Source organism: Ictalurus punctatus, chromosome 3 (genome assembly GCF_001660625.3).
Source record: "Ictalurus punctatus breed USDA103 chromosome 3, Coco_2.0, whole genome shotgun sequence".
Classification (NCBI taxonomy): Eukaryota; Metazoa; Chordata; class Actinopteri; order Siluriformes; family Ictaluridae; genus Ictalurus; species Ictalurus punctatus.
The window spans coordinates 24,183,797-24,199,904 of NC_030418.2; the positions used below are offsets into that span (position 1 = coordinate 24,183,797).

Here is a 16,108-nt window from a genome sequence, read left to right on the forward strand (position 1 = left end):
TGGTGTCATCGCTCTCACACTCCCTCATACTGGTCACTGGAAATTCAACATGGCACCTCATGGCAAAGAACTCTCTGAGGATCTGAAAAAAAGAATTGTTGCTCTACATAAAGATGGCCTAGGCTATAAGAAGATTGCCAAGACCCTGACACTGAGCAGCAGCACGGTGGCCAAGACCATACAGCGGTTTAACAGGACAGGTTCCACTCAGAACAGGCCTCACCATGGTCGGCCAAAGAAATTGAGTGCACGTGCTCAGCGTCATATCCAGAGGTTGTCTTTGGGAAATAGATGTATGAATGCTGCCAGCATTGCTGCAGAGGTTGAAGGGGTGGGGAGTCAGCCTGTCAGTGCTCAGACCATACTCCACACACTGCATCAAATTGGTCTGCATGGCTGTCGTCTCAGAAGGAAGCCTCTTCTAAAGATGATGCACAAGACAGTTTGCTGAAGACAAGCAAACTAAGGACATGGATTACTGGAACCATGTCCTGTGGTTTGATGAGACCAAGATAAACTTATTTGGTTCAGATGGTGTCAAGCGTGTGTGGCGGCAACCAGGTTAGGAGTACAAAGACAAGTGTGTCTTGCCTACAGTCAAGCATGGTGGTGGGAGTGTCATGATCTGGGGCTGCATGAGTGCTGCTGGCACTGTGGAGCTACAGTTCATTGAGGGAACCATGAATGCCAACATGTACAGTGACATACTGAAGCAGAGCATGATCCCCTCCCTTATTCCAGCATGATAATGACCCCAAACACACCTCCAAGACAACCAATGCCTTGCTAAAGAAGCTGAGGGTGAAGGTGATGGACTGGCCAAGCATGTCTCCAGACTTAAACCCTATTGATCATCTGTTGGGCATCCTCAAATGGAAGGTGGAGTCGACATCCGTGATGTCGTCATGGAGGAGTGGAAGAGGACTCCAGTGTCAACCTGTGAAGCTCTGGTGAACTCCATGCCCAAGAGGGTTAAGGAAGTGCTGGAAAATAATGCTGGCCACACAAAATATTGACACTTTGGGCCCAATTTGGACATTTTCACTTAGGAGTGTACTCACTTTTGTTGCCAGCGGTTTAGACATTAATGGCTGTGTGTTGAGTTATTTTGAGGGGACAGCAAATTTACACTGTTACACAAGCTGTACACTCACTACTTTACATTGTAGCAAAGTGTCATTTCTTCAGTGTTGTCACATGAAAAGATGTAAGCAAATATTTACAAAAATGTGAGGGGTGTACTCACTTTTGTGAGATACTGTGTGTGTATATATATAGATATAATATATTCGATTGTTTGCCCATCTAACACATAATGCACCTAGTCCGCTGTATAAACAGTATTTAGTAGAAGTTGCATCTATCCAAGTACATGGGAATATGAGTATAAACATTTACGGTCAAAGGAAGAAAACACTCCTCTTTGGCAAACAGTCATACTGTCCTGCATCCGTGATCTACCTGAAGACACACTTGCACTAGTATTTTCCAAGAACACACACAAAACATGACTCACAGCATTTATGATGCATCGCTTATTTTATATTTCATTAAACAGAGAATAATTGTGTATTTACAGTCATTTGGATGAACATTCAAAGATAATCACAGACCGTGTGTGTGCGTCCCTTATGTTCACTTATCAGCTTGTTTGTATGCATTTCTTTTATTTTTACAGGACAGGATAACCTCTTTAGTTTGTAATAAAAAAATTAAATAAAAAGATCGCGATATCCATGATGGTGTATAGTGACAGAATGTATCATGATAACGATATTATATTGTCATATCATACAGTCCTACTCTCTAGTGCAAAGCAGTGTGGGTTTTTATTTATTTATTTATTTAAGTTTGCTGGACTGTCGCACACAGGTGAGTATCAGTGAAACTTCAGGACGTGCCACCCTGCCACTAACATACCTGTGGGACATAAAAATGTCTACTCTTAATTTCTGGGGTGAACCCTATGACATTTTATGTTGTTAGTTTGTAATCCTAGTCGTTTTATGGGGCCAGTTGTGATCTCTAATGAGGTCTTGATGTGTGGGTGGGATCGCAGTTGCCAGCAAACTCTGTTTTAAATTTCTAAGTCAATCAGTTATGAAGACACCCTGCTCGCGATTATTGCACTCGTCCAGATGAAAAGTTAAAAGTGAAAAGTGCACAGACTGTTGGAGTTTGGTGCGGGTTTTTGAGGAGAAGCTTGTTGTCATAGTGTAGTTTGGCCTAAATTCACTCCAGATGTGTTTTCTTGTTCAAGGAAACTTTATCCATAGTGACGTTTGCCCTTTTCTCTTCCTGTCTCACTTCTTTAAAAAAATAAATAAAAATAAAATCTCTTTCTTCCATAGGTCTCTACTCTGTCTTTGTCCTTCTCTCTTGTCCATGTCTCTTTCTCACCTGCCTGCCTCATTCTTCTTCCTGTCTCTCTTCTTTTTGCTTCTCCTTCTCACTTCCTGTCTGTCTCTACTCCCTGCCTAGCTCTTCGTTCTCTCTCCTGCTTGTCTCTCTCCTCCATGTCTCTTTTCTCTGTTTCTTCCTTCCTGTCTGACACGTCTCCTTGTTTCTCTACTTCTCATCTCTCTACTCCCTGTCCTCCTTATCTTCTCCATCTCTCCTGCCCATCTCTCTCATGCTCATCTCTCTCCTTCCCGTCTCTCTCCTGTCACTCTCTCCTCCATATCTTGCCCTCCTCCAACTATCTCCTGCCTGTCTCTCTCCTTCATGTCTCTCTTCTCCTTGTCTCTCTACTCCCTGTCCTCCCTGTCCTCCTTATCTTCTCCACCTCTCTTCTGTTTCTCTTTCCTCATTGTCTCTCTGCTCCCTGTCTTTCTACTCCCTCCGTCTCACTCTGTCCCTCAATCTTTTTTGTCACTGTCCTACCTGTCACAATGTCATGTCTATCTATTCTTTATCTCTTTGCCTCTCTCTCTCTCTCCCTCTCTCTCTCCCCCAGTTTGTCTCTCTAAGCCTTGTCTTTCCCTACTTACTGTGGGGTTTTTTTTCTTCTCCATCCCTGTCCTTTGCTTTCTTTTTGTCCAGTTTTTTGGTTTTGATTGTGTACATGATGGAAGGAAAGGTAAGATTTCCCCATAATGGCATGCCCTGTTTTCATCTCCTCTGTCTGCCAATGTCAGCTGTCATAGGCCAAGAATTCTTTGCTTGTTTTAGATGAAATGAACTTGCATTAGTGAAAAAAATATCATTTTCATGTTTAACATTTATAGGGGCACACGGTGGCTTAGTGGCTAGCACGTTTCCCCTCATTCCTCCTGCCTCTGCCTTGAGTGCGTAGAGTTTGTATGTGCTTTGGAGGTTTCCTCTGGGTACTCCAGTTTCCTCCCCCACTCCAAAGACATGCGTTGTAGGCTGATTGGCATTTCCAAATTGTCCGTAGTGTGTGAATGTGTGTGTGATTGAGTCCTGTGATGGGTTGGCACCTTGCCCAGGGTGTCCCCCGCCTTGTGCCACAAGTTTCCTGGGATAGGATCCAGGCTCCCACTGACCCTGTGTAGGATAAGCAGTATGGAAAATAGATGGATGGATTTTCACATTTACAGCATTTAGCAGACCCACTTATCCGGGGTGACTTGCAGAAGTGGATGTGATCAGAGTACCTGCAGGAGTTAATAAACAGTCTCACGCACAGCTCTCTTTGGCACCACGCAGTGTAGGGGGAACAGATAGTGTTGACCTTACTAGTGTTAGCTGAAAGCTGTGTAGATGTAATGCAGTCTGGGTCTAGTGCAGGTCATTGCACTAAGTGGCACACTGCAGCCTGATGGAAAATCCATAGTGTTATTGCTCTACATTACCTTTATTTGATTTGCCTCTTAGTGGGAATGATGCAGGCCAAGGTGCGAGTCGACCTAAAAGCCTGCGTGTGTCCCGGCCTTCACGCTCTCCTGAGAATCACAAATCCTGAGTGACGCTCATACACAGCCCCATACACAGCTCGCCTAGCATCCAGCAGCCTGACCCCGAGAGTGTGTGTGAGCGCTGTAATTCACTCCACTATGGATTTTCTGTTACAAGTCACGAGGAGCTAGTGGAGCCACATTTAACAGCAGTGTAACGCGCAGTCATGTGGGAGCAGACGTCAGGACGTGCTCTCTCATTCACTAATGTGTGTATTTGTGTTGTGCTGTCTCTCCTCTTCCTGTCTCACTTCTTTTTTTTAAAAATCTTTCTAGCACGGTTCTTTACTCTCTTTCTCCTTCTCTCTTCTCCATGTCTCTCTCCTGCCTGTCTCATTCCTCTCACTGTGTCTCTTCTTTTTTCTTCTCCTTCTCTCTTTCTTGTACTCTTTTTTTTTTTTCCTTTCTACTTTCCTCTTCCAGTCTCCTATACTCCCTATCTCTTTTCTCCCTGTCACTTTCCTTCCTGTTTGACTCTTCTTCCTATCTCTACTCCCTGTTCTCCTTATTTTCTCCATCTCTCTCCTCCCTCTCTCTCTCTTCCATATCTTGCTCTTCTCCAACTATCTACTACCTGTCTCTCTCTTTCCTGTCTCTCCATCCCACTCTGTCCATCCCACTCTGTCCCTCCATCTTTTTTGTCTTTATCCTGCCTGTCTCTCTGCTCTGTATACATTAGGGGAAATAAGTATTGGACGCGTCAACATTTTTTTGAGTAAATATATTTCCAATGAGGTTATTGATATGAAATGTTCACCAGACATCAGTATTAACTCAAGAAATCTGGAAATATAAATAATTCACAACATTAAAGTCCATAAATAAAGTTATGTGTTATGTCAATACATTTATGTCATTGACATAAAGTTATGTCAATATTTTTTTCCTGTGTCATTCCTCTTTATTACACATAAGTTTATTTATGGACTTTAATGTTGTGAATTCTTTATATTTCCAGATTTCTTGAGTTAATACTGACATCTGATGAAAATGTCATGTGAATAGCCTCATTGTTAATATATTTACTGAAAAAAATGTTGACACGTCCAATACTCATTTCCCCCACTGTATCTATCTTTTAAGTATCTCTCTCTCTCTCTCTCTCGCTCTCTCTCTCTCTCTTTCTGTCTGTATATGTTTTTGTTTCTCAGAAATTTTCTGAAATGTTATATGTACTATCTCTGTGTGTGTGTGTGTGTGTTTTATACATTTTCTCTGCTTAAGTAGAGCTCTGTTTTAATATCCATATGCTATACTCTGTGTTTCTTTGCACTCATTCGTGTGTGTGTGTGTGCATTCGTGTGTGTGTGTGTGTGTGTGTGTGTGTGTAAGAGTGATGATGGATGGCGTGTGATGGATAATGTACAGAGAGAGCTAAGTGCCTGGGGCCTCAGGAGTACAAATACACACACACACACACATAGTGGCATACACATTAGCCATGATAATATTTTCCACACGTGTGCATGCTGTAGCTGATCTACTGATGCATTGTTTCCCTTTTAGAGAATGAATTCCACACACAATGGTCTAAACAATCCCAAACCCCAGAGAGTCAAACGCGTAGACCCTGTGCATGTCTCATTCATATACGCTTACACAGAGCTGATCTGTAAACAAAGTGTTCTCCTTTATTTTTGTTAGACGTGCTGACTGCCTTATTTGTGGCTTTAATATTCCCCTGAAGAGTGGAACAGTATGAAATATCTATTCCATCATATCCCTAGTAGAGCTGGGTAATATGATAATATAATAGCGAGATTTAAATAATAATAATAATTATATATATATATATATATATATATATATATATATATATATATATATATATATATATATATATATATATATATATATATATATATATATATACACTGTGTGTTTTTGCACTGAACATTTTGTATGTTCTTTGTAACAATACAGTGCTGTATTTCTTTTACAAAATAATTTTTCACAGCACTGTAGTTGTTCTATCCAAATCATGTTGTTTTTTAATGGCTGGGCAAAATAAAATCATCTTTGGGAAAAAAAAATACAATGATTCTCATATTGGGATGTATATATCGAATATATTGGTAAAATATTGAGATATCAAATTGTTGGGTATATCGCCCAGCCCTAGTGACACAGTGGCTCTCTTAGCTTATTTGTCATGTTGCTATCTAAGGCCGGGTTCACGCTGTACAATTTTGGCCACGATTTGGTCGTCTGAGACAAATTTTCAGAATCCTAAATGATTCCTATAATCCTAGGCCAAAATCTGTAGTCTTTGATCGCTAGTTTGACGTGTTCCCCGACAGCCAATTAACGGCCGCTGCGATCAAATTTTTCCTCCGATTAAATTCTGCCCATTTCGGAAGATTTGAGGCACGGTCCTGTGGTGCGTCTTCTCCTACTCCGTACGAGTCTTCTCACGTGTGTCTGTTTTTCACGTCTTGACTGTTGTACAGTCCGACATTAATGACAACAGAGCTCCTACTGTGTGACATGGCTTACAGCAGGGATCATGTTCATACAGGCTGACAAGCAACAGTCACAAAGGACTATTAAAAATCTCACAGTGTGCACCCGGCTTAACACTACTGAGCTTATTGTGGAACCACAATGACCCCCCGAAAGCCATACCAGTTGTTTTTGTGTTAGGTGACAGAAAACTAGAGCGATGTGTGTACAGCAACACTCAAGTTCTTTATCTATAAAGCAAAATGTAAAGTAGGCCGAGACCACTTTGTTTTCATAATGTTTTCGTAAATCAAGTGAACCACAAAATGAACCACAGATGAGCTTATAGATCTTTATTGGGGTCTGAAATCATTTGATATGTTTGCACACATATGCACACAAAATGCTGAGTCATCGATCTGAGACCGTTTGGAACACTGAAACAAACCAAGTGTACAAACACCCTATGACTGATTTAGCATGGTAGGTTCTGTTTTTTTTTGTTTTTTTTAATTATTATTATTTGTAATTTTTACACAATTTGCAGCTTAAAATTGTATTAAAGTCATGATGATATGTTACCAATATGTTACTTTGAATCAAATAGATTTTTTTTTTAAGCGTACACACGCCTGGGACCAATATGAACGACACAGCAAATGCGACTATGATCAAACAAAGTCACTTTTAATGCGCAATATATATAAAAATCAGACGGAAATCAGATGTGTTAACACAGCCGTAATCGGTCTAACTTGCCACCAACGTGTGCTCTTTTTTACAGACGGTGCACACACACAAACCACACTTTGTGGCGTTACACTGTCAAGAAGTGGGCGGGAAAAATTACGAGGAGTCCATGGCACATGTGGACAGCTTCGTCAAGTAAGTGTGTTACTGTCTCCTTCTGTAGGAAGATTTGCTCTGAAAAGCTCTACTTAGGACATTTGTAGTGTGATTGACAGCTTACCTCAATTCATTAAACACACGCAATAAGTAGCTTTGTGTTTATTAATATTGTTTTCGCCCAGCATACAGGACAAGCTAGGTAACACCGAAGCAGAAATGTTTAACATGAACATGAGATTAAGAATGAGAGCTTACACCTAATAGTGAGAAATATTCAGATGCTAGTCAAAGCATTCGTGTGAAGAGTTATACACATTTTCACACAACACTAATAACAACAACTCACGGCTGTGAAATACTTAACATGCTTAATATATACATGAATATAGGCTGTAGAACCTAGTATGTGCCCACGTTGCAAAAAAAATGGCATCTTGGAAAGTGAAAATATCACGAATATAGTCAAATATGTCTAGTGTTTCCTGTTATAAGATTACCATAAACCAAATATTAGATTATTAAACCCATTTCTAGACATTTTCATTAATTTCAAGCTTAGTAGTAATAGTCTTGTTCTATTGGCAGATCATTTTGCTTATTTGAAGCATTTATTTCTAGAAAGAAGCAAAATGATCTGCTAATAGACTAAAAGACTATTTCAAGCTTGAAATGAGTGAAAATGTCACGGAATAGGATTAATAATCTTATTTGATTTACGGTAATCTTACAATAGGAAACACTAGATACGTTTGACTATATTCAGGCTATTTTCACTTTGGAAGTTGTCTGTTTTTGCAGTAAAACTATTTGAGATTCAGCCATAGAAACAAGTGCTTATCGGAAGTACAATTTTATTTATTTAATATTTAATTGGGAATTTTCTACATAATTGAAAACAAAATGTTCAGGTTAACCGAGAGCTCGTTTTCTACATCCCATGATGCAGGAGATATGTGTTCAACCTGAAAGTTCAGCACATGCATTGCAGAGTCTGCCTGCATTTGCTTTCAACTTTGAATTGTATTTGGACCGTAAAATTCACCCGGACAGCTTTAGTGCCATTAAATCATTTACATATCGTCATTTGGCAGAGTTTGCTTCCATTTAAATGTTTAGCAAATTTCCAAACGTCAACAAAAGACAGTGTGAATCATAGTTTCCGTCAAGTATCATGGATATGGGAGTTTAAGAGTTTAATAAAGTGAAGTGACAAGATAACATAATTCAAGGAAGTTTTTTTTTTGGTCCTACCTTGTTGCTCCTTCTCTTAAGTGATGCTGAGACGTTTGCACCCTAGTCAAGTGGTCAACACTTATTAACTAATATTTGAAATTCCGGCATCTTCACTTAATTTTACTGTGTGCAAATTTCAAATTCGTGTGTAGTACCGCATTCATTGTCGCTTTAGAGCAGAAAGTGCACATAACAAAGTGAATGTATTCCAGAAAAGTCTATGTCTTTCCTCCTCTGATTAAATGATGTCCTGGATTGTCCTATTGCTTTGATAGAGATTTATCTGAGGTATTCCCCATCCAAGGGTTCACTGGCGCCCTCTCTTGGTCATATAAACTCAGGGAAAGTCATGAAGGAGTGAAAAACACCCAAACATTATACAGTAGCACTGTGTGCATCACTTGTTTGTAGTGTTATTTACATTAATGGGGAGCTGATTTTTCTTTTCTCCTGTCAGAGAGTTACTGTCCAGCGACGCCATGAAGGAGTACAACAGAGCCCGTGTCTACCTCGACGAGAACTACAAGTCCCCGGAGCATTTCACAGTAAGATTTATTTTTTAAAGAGTTTTCTATATATTTGATTTCTACGCTACCCGCCATGCATTGCACAAATGCAGTCACCGTGGATTCCGAAGGTTCCTGCAACATTAGTTTCATTTAGTCTGTTGATTACAATAACCAAAATAATCAGTTCTTTCACAAATATTACTGCCCAAAACACTTGAAATGTACTTCCATGTTTCCCATAGATAGCTGAATTAATATATATATATATATATATATATATATATATATATATATATATATATATATATATATATATATATATATATATATATATATATATATATACCATAGAACCCCTTTAAAGACATAAAACCCAGCTAGAGTTGTACTTCTCAGTTTGTTTTGCTTTATCCAGGTGCTTGTCTGATTTGGTAGAACATAATTTTGAAGAATTATTTTTGTCTATGTAGGCGAAAATGTGTTTTTATTTTTTATAAATGTATCCCCATTATGCGACTACTGTGTGAGTCTTGTCCCAGAGGTCAGTTTTGCGGTTCTCTGTGTAAGTGCTCACACTGATTTCATTTGTTTATTCTTTGAAATGAAACCAACAGCAACAGTATTGTACATATTTGTGTTCATTATAGTTGTCTGTCCACTCTCCTAATTTGGCTTAGCTCGCAAAGAATAACTGCATTTGCACAGTATGTCCACAAGATGGCGGCATACTACTGCTTCTAAAATGACTGCTGTTTCATTTGCTTATTGTAACCAGAGATACACTAAGTGCATCAAGACATGCATGACCATGATAAAAAGCATTTTTAGTGAAATTGAATATATATTATATAGCTTAAGCTCATATAGTTACTATCAGATTCTCAGGTGAGATCCTCATTACCGATTTTTCCTGTCAAGTTATTAGGGCTATACAATATATGGATTATTAATGAACACAACATTGACTTTCACAATACTGGTGTCATCAGAAGCAGCAATATGCAAGTCATTCTTGTAATAAAATAAAGGTGGGCAATTTTAACTGTGTCGGGCTGAATCCACGGTTCACCTGTACGATGCATTCACAATACGTCTCGGTGAGGTCACAATATAGCAGTTCAACAATGACAAAGTTTCCAGTGTATCGCACAGTCAATAAATCCCTCAATAGTCTAGTCATACAAAGCGTGTGCCATTTAGCTGCAACAATGTGCCATTTGTTTTCCCCAGTTTCGATTTTTCACTCCTTGGTAATTGTTTGTTGTCTGGTCAAGCTGTCAATTTCCAGATAATGAGAGCGGAGGAACTGTAGGAGCGGGAGATGTGTTGCCTAAGGGCAGTGTGTTCTCCTGTTTCTCACTCTTCACTGCTACAGATAAAGCCCACAAACCCCGAAACCCAGGAGAAGATATCAAATAAAATGATTGTATATGTTTTTCAGGTAATCTACCTGATTAACCGCTCTTTATATCTAATATTGGAATATCTAAGGAATAAAACATGACCGAGTGGTGGCGGTTATTTTCCTATGACAGCACATCCCGAGTCCTGAAGACGCGAACTGACAGCTTTAAAAAGTACTGACACTGGAGACTCCTTACATTAATGTTAAATAAATGTCAGGAAACTGAATCATATCAATGATTATCTTTTTTGTGTTCAATGACAAAGCATTTAAAAAAAATTCTTTTTATAATTAGGCTTTGATTATTTGTAGTGTATAAATTATCAAATATTAGAAAGAGCGTGTTAACATAAACTTGTGCTATGGGATCAATTTACGTTCCTGCAGTCATGTAATTTTAATACATATTAAAATGAGCTGTTATATGATCATTAAACTACTAAAAATGGCCTAGGAACATCTGTAGACTTTTATTCTCAATAAAAATGGCAGGAGTTCTGAATATGTACAAATATGCAATTTGGAAACAAACCATTGCTTTCTGCCATTATTTTATATCCATATACATTTCAGCTCGATGCAAGCGTATTTATTTACCAGGAGACAAACTTGTCTAAGTATATTTGTAAATGTTAATGGATGTATGCAGCAGGCACCGATATTCATTCATTCATTCATTCATTCATATTTACTCACTGATCATGTGTGTATGAATGTCATTTAATATGACGTCCAAAGCTCACAGCCTAAAAATAATGAAATCATTATTATATATAATTGTAACAGAAATCATACGTCGTCATTTACACATTTTCACGTCATATATATATATATATATATATATATATATATATATATATATATATATATATATATATATATATATATATATATATAAAAGCGCCTATATTTTTTGCTCTGAAATAGAGCTTGAAAAAAAAAAGCTACAACAAGTTGATTAATTAGAAAAATGCTGTGGCATGCAATACATCACTTCACTTCATAATGAAGCAAGATGCGATGCTATTCGAATCAATTAGTGCATAAGTAGTTCAACTACTTTTTTGATTCAGTAGCATTGATGAGCAATACCTAATTGAATTTTCTTAACACACAAAAATAAATATTTAAATAGACTGTACGTCGTGAGCCAAGTCATCAAGTCGTAGTTCTTTCAGTTCACATGGAAGGCACTGGGAACCGATCGCAGGTATGAATCAAACCCAAAGACTCTGAATCGATTGCTCACACCAAAAAATGATTCACCTCATGCAAACATGGCAAGGATCATGAATTTGACCTCTGAGTGTTTAATCTGGCAAGATAGTCAGCATATATCTGCCTTTATTTTGAATTGAACTAGGCAGAATTGAAACAGGACTTGAAATGCAGGTAAGAGTGTCTCCTAAAGGAGCATTAGTCACACTGTTGTATTCCATACACGGGTGTATGGAACCACTAAAGATTCAGTGGGGTCCAAATGCTCGAGAGCATTAGTGAAAATGTCTCTATTTTGCATTATTTTCTAATTGAATACAAAAATGTTCATGACATATTATATTATGGTCAACAGTTCGAGCGAAAAAGTCGAACCTTTGAAGTGAATTTCATGAATTTTCATGAATTTCAGAGTTTCTTCGTATTTGGACTCGACAAGTTTGCGCAAAACCTTACGATCCATCTTTAGTTCAAATCCATCAGAGTATCATCTGAACACCTGCTTCAGTAGAAGAGATCAGCGATGAGGAAAACCGGACCTTTTGTGCGAAGCAATTAAACATGGTCAATATCACAAATTTGCTTATATTTAAATAGGGACCTAGAATTAGTGCAAAATCTTGGGTAGTAAATATTCAAGATACTGAATGTTTGTTTAGTTTCTTAGTTGAAATATTTCAAAATTCTAAAACTTTCTGTTTATTTCCAATTTTAAAAAATCATAGATTTTCAATGTGGTCTCAGACTTTCAAACCCCACTTTACATGGAGCTCCAGGAACGTTAGCTGATAAACAAGGGGAAAAAAGTGGTCTACATAAGCATGTGATAATTTGCCATGATGGCTCATCAGAAATATATATGTATGTGTGTCTGTGTGTGTGTGTGTGTGTGTGTGTGTGTATATATATATATATATATATATATATATATATATATATATATATATATATATATATATATATATAATCAGTAATAATTATAATGAGTCTTTATTAATCACATATACATTACAGCACAGTGAAATGCTTTTCTTCGCATACCCCAGCATGTCAGGAAGCTGGGGTCAGAGCACAGGGTCAGCCATGATACAGCGCCCCTGGAACAGAGAGGGTTGTGGCAGCCTGGCAGTGCTGGGGCTTAAACCTTCGACTTTCCGATGAGTAACCCGGAGCCTTAACCGCAAAGCCACCACTGCCCCATAATGCTGTTAATCAATTATCAAAAATAATCGCTAATCTGAAAGACTGCTGGGCTTCTGGTTAGATCATACTTTAATATTTTGTTTCTAGCTATTCTAATAATAGAATCCATTTTAAGTCATATCTCTTGTTCTGGTCTGTGTTTTCGTGTCAGTGGGAGGAGAGTGAGCGGTGAGTGACAGGGGCCGCTGTTTTACAGCCTAGTTAAGGTATACAGCAGGTAAAATGTCAATTAGGAGAAGGCGAGCAGATCACATTGCTTGCCGTCAACCCTGTTCCACTCTATTAATATTTATCATCCACCTCTGCCCCTGGGCCCCAGGGCTCCATGGGTAATGATGTGCACTAATGTCTGCCTCTTATTATCACCGTATGTGTCTGTTGTTTCTCTCTCTATAGCTGCATGACCTATTACATGTGTTTAAACCAACCTACATGCCTCGCAATAAAGCAAGCCGTAGCTCTTGAACACTGTTGTCTCTAGCAGACGTTTTAATTGGAAACCTGTCCGTCTTCATTCCCTCCCAGCAGATAAGAGGCGGCTGAATTGGAGCAAGAATGAGACATTATCGTGTGACAGGAATTGTGGGTCTTGAACAGTGATACAGAGCAGCTCTGTGTGACGGCGTAATCTGTCCTAGTGTCTTGTCTGATTTGCCCCAGAATTTGACATTTCCTCTGGGAACGGGTTTAGACAGACCCGCAGATTAGACTGATTCACAGTAAATATTGCTAACGTTTACTTAGCATTTTGTATATTTGAATATTCTCGTCTAGTGGACAGATACTAAGACTTGATGATTTCATAGCTGCAGTCCTTTACAGTGCAAATCAGTCAAGCCTTTCCATGAAAGTTGACATAAACACGTGTCTTTGGTGGTGTACACTATCAGAGTGTGCGCTCTGTACAGAGTAAACCCAGGCATGTTATCTCCCTCGGGTAAGCCGTGTTTGGGCTGCTGAAACATTTGTGTTACAGCAGCAGATGTTATCGAGAAGGGAGCGAAATACACTCTGTCAGGCCATGAAACTTTATCTCCGTAATGGCTGGAGGCCAGCAGTGTGTCAGTGTGTCCTGAGCAGCTTGCTGAAGACTACTAACATGCTGTCTTATCCTCGCACAGAGCTGAGAGAGGCTAGTGGTATGACCGCTGTTGCCAGGAAGACCTGGAGCAGTCTGCTAATCCTCCAATCTATTCTCTTTCTTACCTCAACTCCCATTTAGCCAGTTCACGAGGTTACGATATAGGTTTTGTTCTCATATATAAAGTGATATAGTTTAATAGAACTTTCTTGGCATCATTGTATAAAGTAAAATATTTGTAGGATTTTAAGCATCGCTGGGCCGTGGCTAAAACCTTTGCCGTTTGTGATGTACTCACAAACATTTAGTTGAGTTAATTTCATGTTTTAATGTGTGTTCAAATTCAAATGATGTTTAAACTCGATAATCACACTATTCCTTCAGTGAATTCAGAGCAATTTAATCAAAGCTGCTTATAATATAATCTATTTTTCTAAAGCTATGTCCAACTCTGTCAGACTCTGCTCATAAGTTAATGGACCCGTTGGCATTATACAACTGTACAAACTCTTCCTCTGAGATTAGTTTGTCTTCTAATGCATCTTCATTAGCTTGCTTTTTTTTTATTATGTTTTCTTAGCCAAAGTCTCTATTAGATTCCTCCGTAGTATGGAACACTGATATAGTTCCAGTTGTTTAAATCCCTATTGGGTGGCTGTGGCTCAGGTGGTAGAGCAGGTTGTCCACTTATCGTAGGGTTGGCGGTTCGATTCGAAGTGTCCATGGGCAAGACACTGAACCCCAAGTTGCTCCCGATGGCAAACTAGCGCCTTGCATGGCAGCTCTGCAGCCATTAGGGTGTGTTTGTGAGGGAGAATGGGCGACTGAGAAGCAGTGTAATGCACTTTGTAGAACCACTAAGGTTAAAAAAACGCACTATATTAGTGCAGATCATTTACCTATTGCCTATAAATTGCATATAAATGCTTTAAAGGTGCAGTTTGTAACAATCTATAATAAGCTACTCCCTACCAAAAAACATGCTGGAAGGTGGAGAGGCTGTTCTAAATTGCCCCTAAATATGAACGAGTGTTTGAATGTGTGTGTACGTGGTGCCCTGCGATGGACTGACGTCGGTGTCGGTGTTTTTATTTGAATTGTAATATTCCTCGCCTGCATGAGCTCGCTCTTTATCGTTTGATTATCTGTGCCGGATTTGTGCAGAAGAAATGGGTTGAGGTTGTCGTGGTAAGGATGTGTGTAGGGTAATGCCGCTAGCCGCGCGCACACAATTTCCTCCTCTTGTCAAAACAGTGGCGCATGCATAACCAGGTTAAAATATGTCAAACTAATTCCATAGGCTCTCGTATGGTGCAAAGTACAGAGCACAGTGAGGCTATTTGAATGGAAGAGATGTCAGTGGAGCAATATTGTAGCACCATAACTCTCCGAGGCCATCAGTCAAGCTTTCAGGAGTGCAAATACACAGCACACACATCCACTCAGCTCGACCCCGACGCACGCACACACGCAAACACACTCTCTCCCTAGACATAGGTTGAGCGCCAATCGATATGAGTGCCATCAGAAGTGAATTATTAAGGGGATAAGGCAGACTGGGGCTCAGTGGAAAAAAAATTGGGCTGAAATATACACACAATTAATAGATTGTACAGAGGGGCGGAAAACGAATGCTTTTATTATAGCGAGCCTAATCTGTGGAATCGGAGTTCACGCTCTCCTCGGCACTATCGCAGCAATGAGCCCATAACATCCACTTATGTGTGTTTTCCCTCTCTGTTGTCCCCCCTTCTCACACACACACACACACACACACACACACACACACACACACAAGTTAGAGCCAGGGGCCTCATAAAACCAGGCTGATAAAGTGGTGTGTATATGGTTGGATTAGTTTAGTGGGGGCATCAGGATATAGGATGTGGAGTAAATCAGATGGGTGTGTGTGTGTGTGTGTGTTTATGTGTTGGTCAGACACAGATAATGATGTGATTGGAGCATTTGAGGGCCTGCTGCTCTGTGTACATTATGGTGCATGGCCCTTGGTGTGACTCCTCTGTGTGTGTGTGTGTGTGTGTGTGTGTGTGTGTGTGTGTGTGTGTTTGTGTATTAGAAAGAGAGAGAGAGCATGCAGCCCAGTGAAGGTGAGCCTGTCATATCGATCTTTTTAACGCTAAAATATGAGCCACTTTACTCTGCTCCCCAGCCCAGTGATGTGAAAAATAATAACTCGGTCCCAAATTAAAAATATTGATCGCTTAGTAGGTGTTGAGAGCAAATAAACACC

General features: G+C 39.3%; 1 protein-coding gene across 1 annotated transcript in view; it reads left to right on the forward strand.

Moving 5' to 3' along the window:
- LOC108263413 (inositol polyphosphate-5-phosphatase A) overlaps positions 1–16,108 on the forward strand; it is a 176,130-nt gene that overhangs the window by 54,082 nt on the left and 105,940 nt on the right. The window contains exons 3-4 of the mRNA XM_017464167.3: positions 7,144–7,244; positions 8,899–8,986. Coding sequence (XP_017319656.1) covers positions 7,144–7,244; positions 8,899–8,986 — 189 coding nt within the window. The remainder of the gene's footprint in view (positions 1–7,143; positions 7,245–8,898; positions 8,987–16,108) is intronic.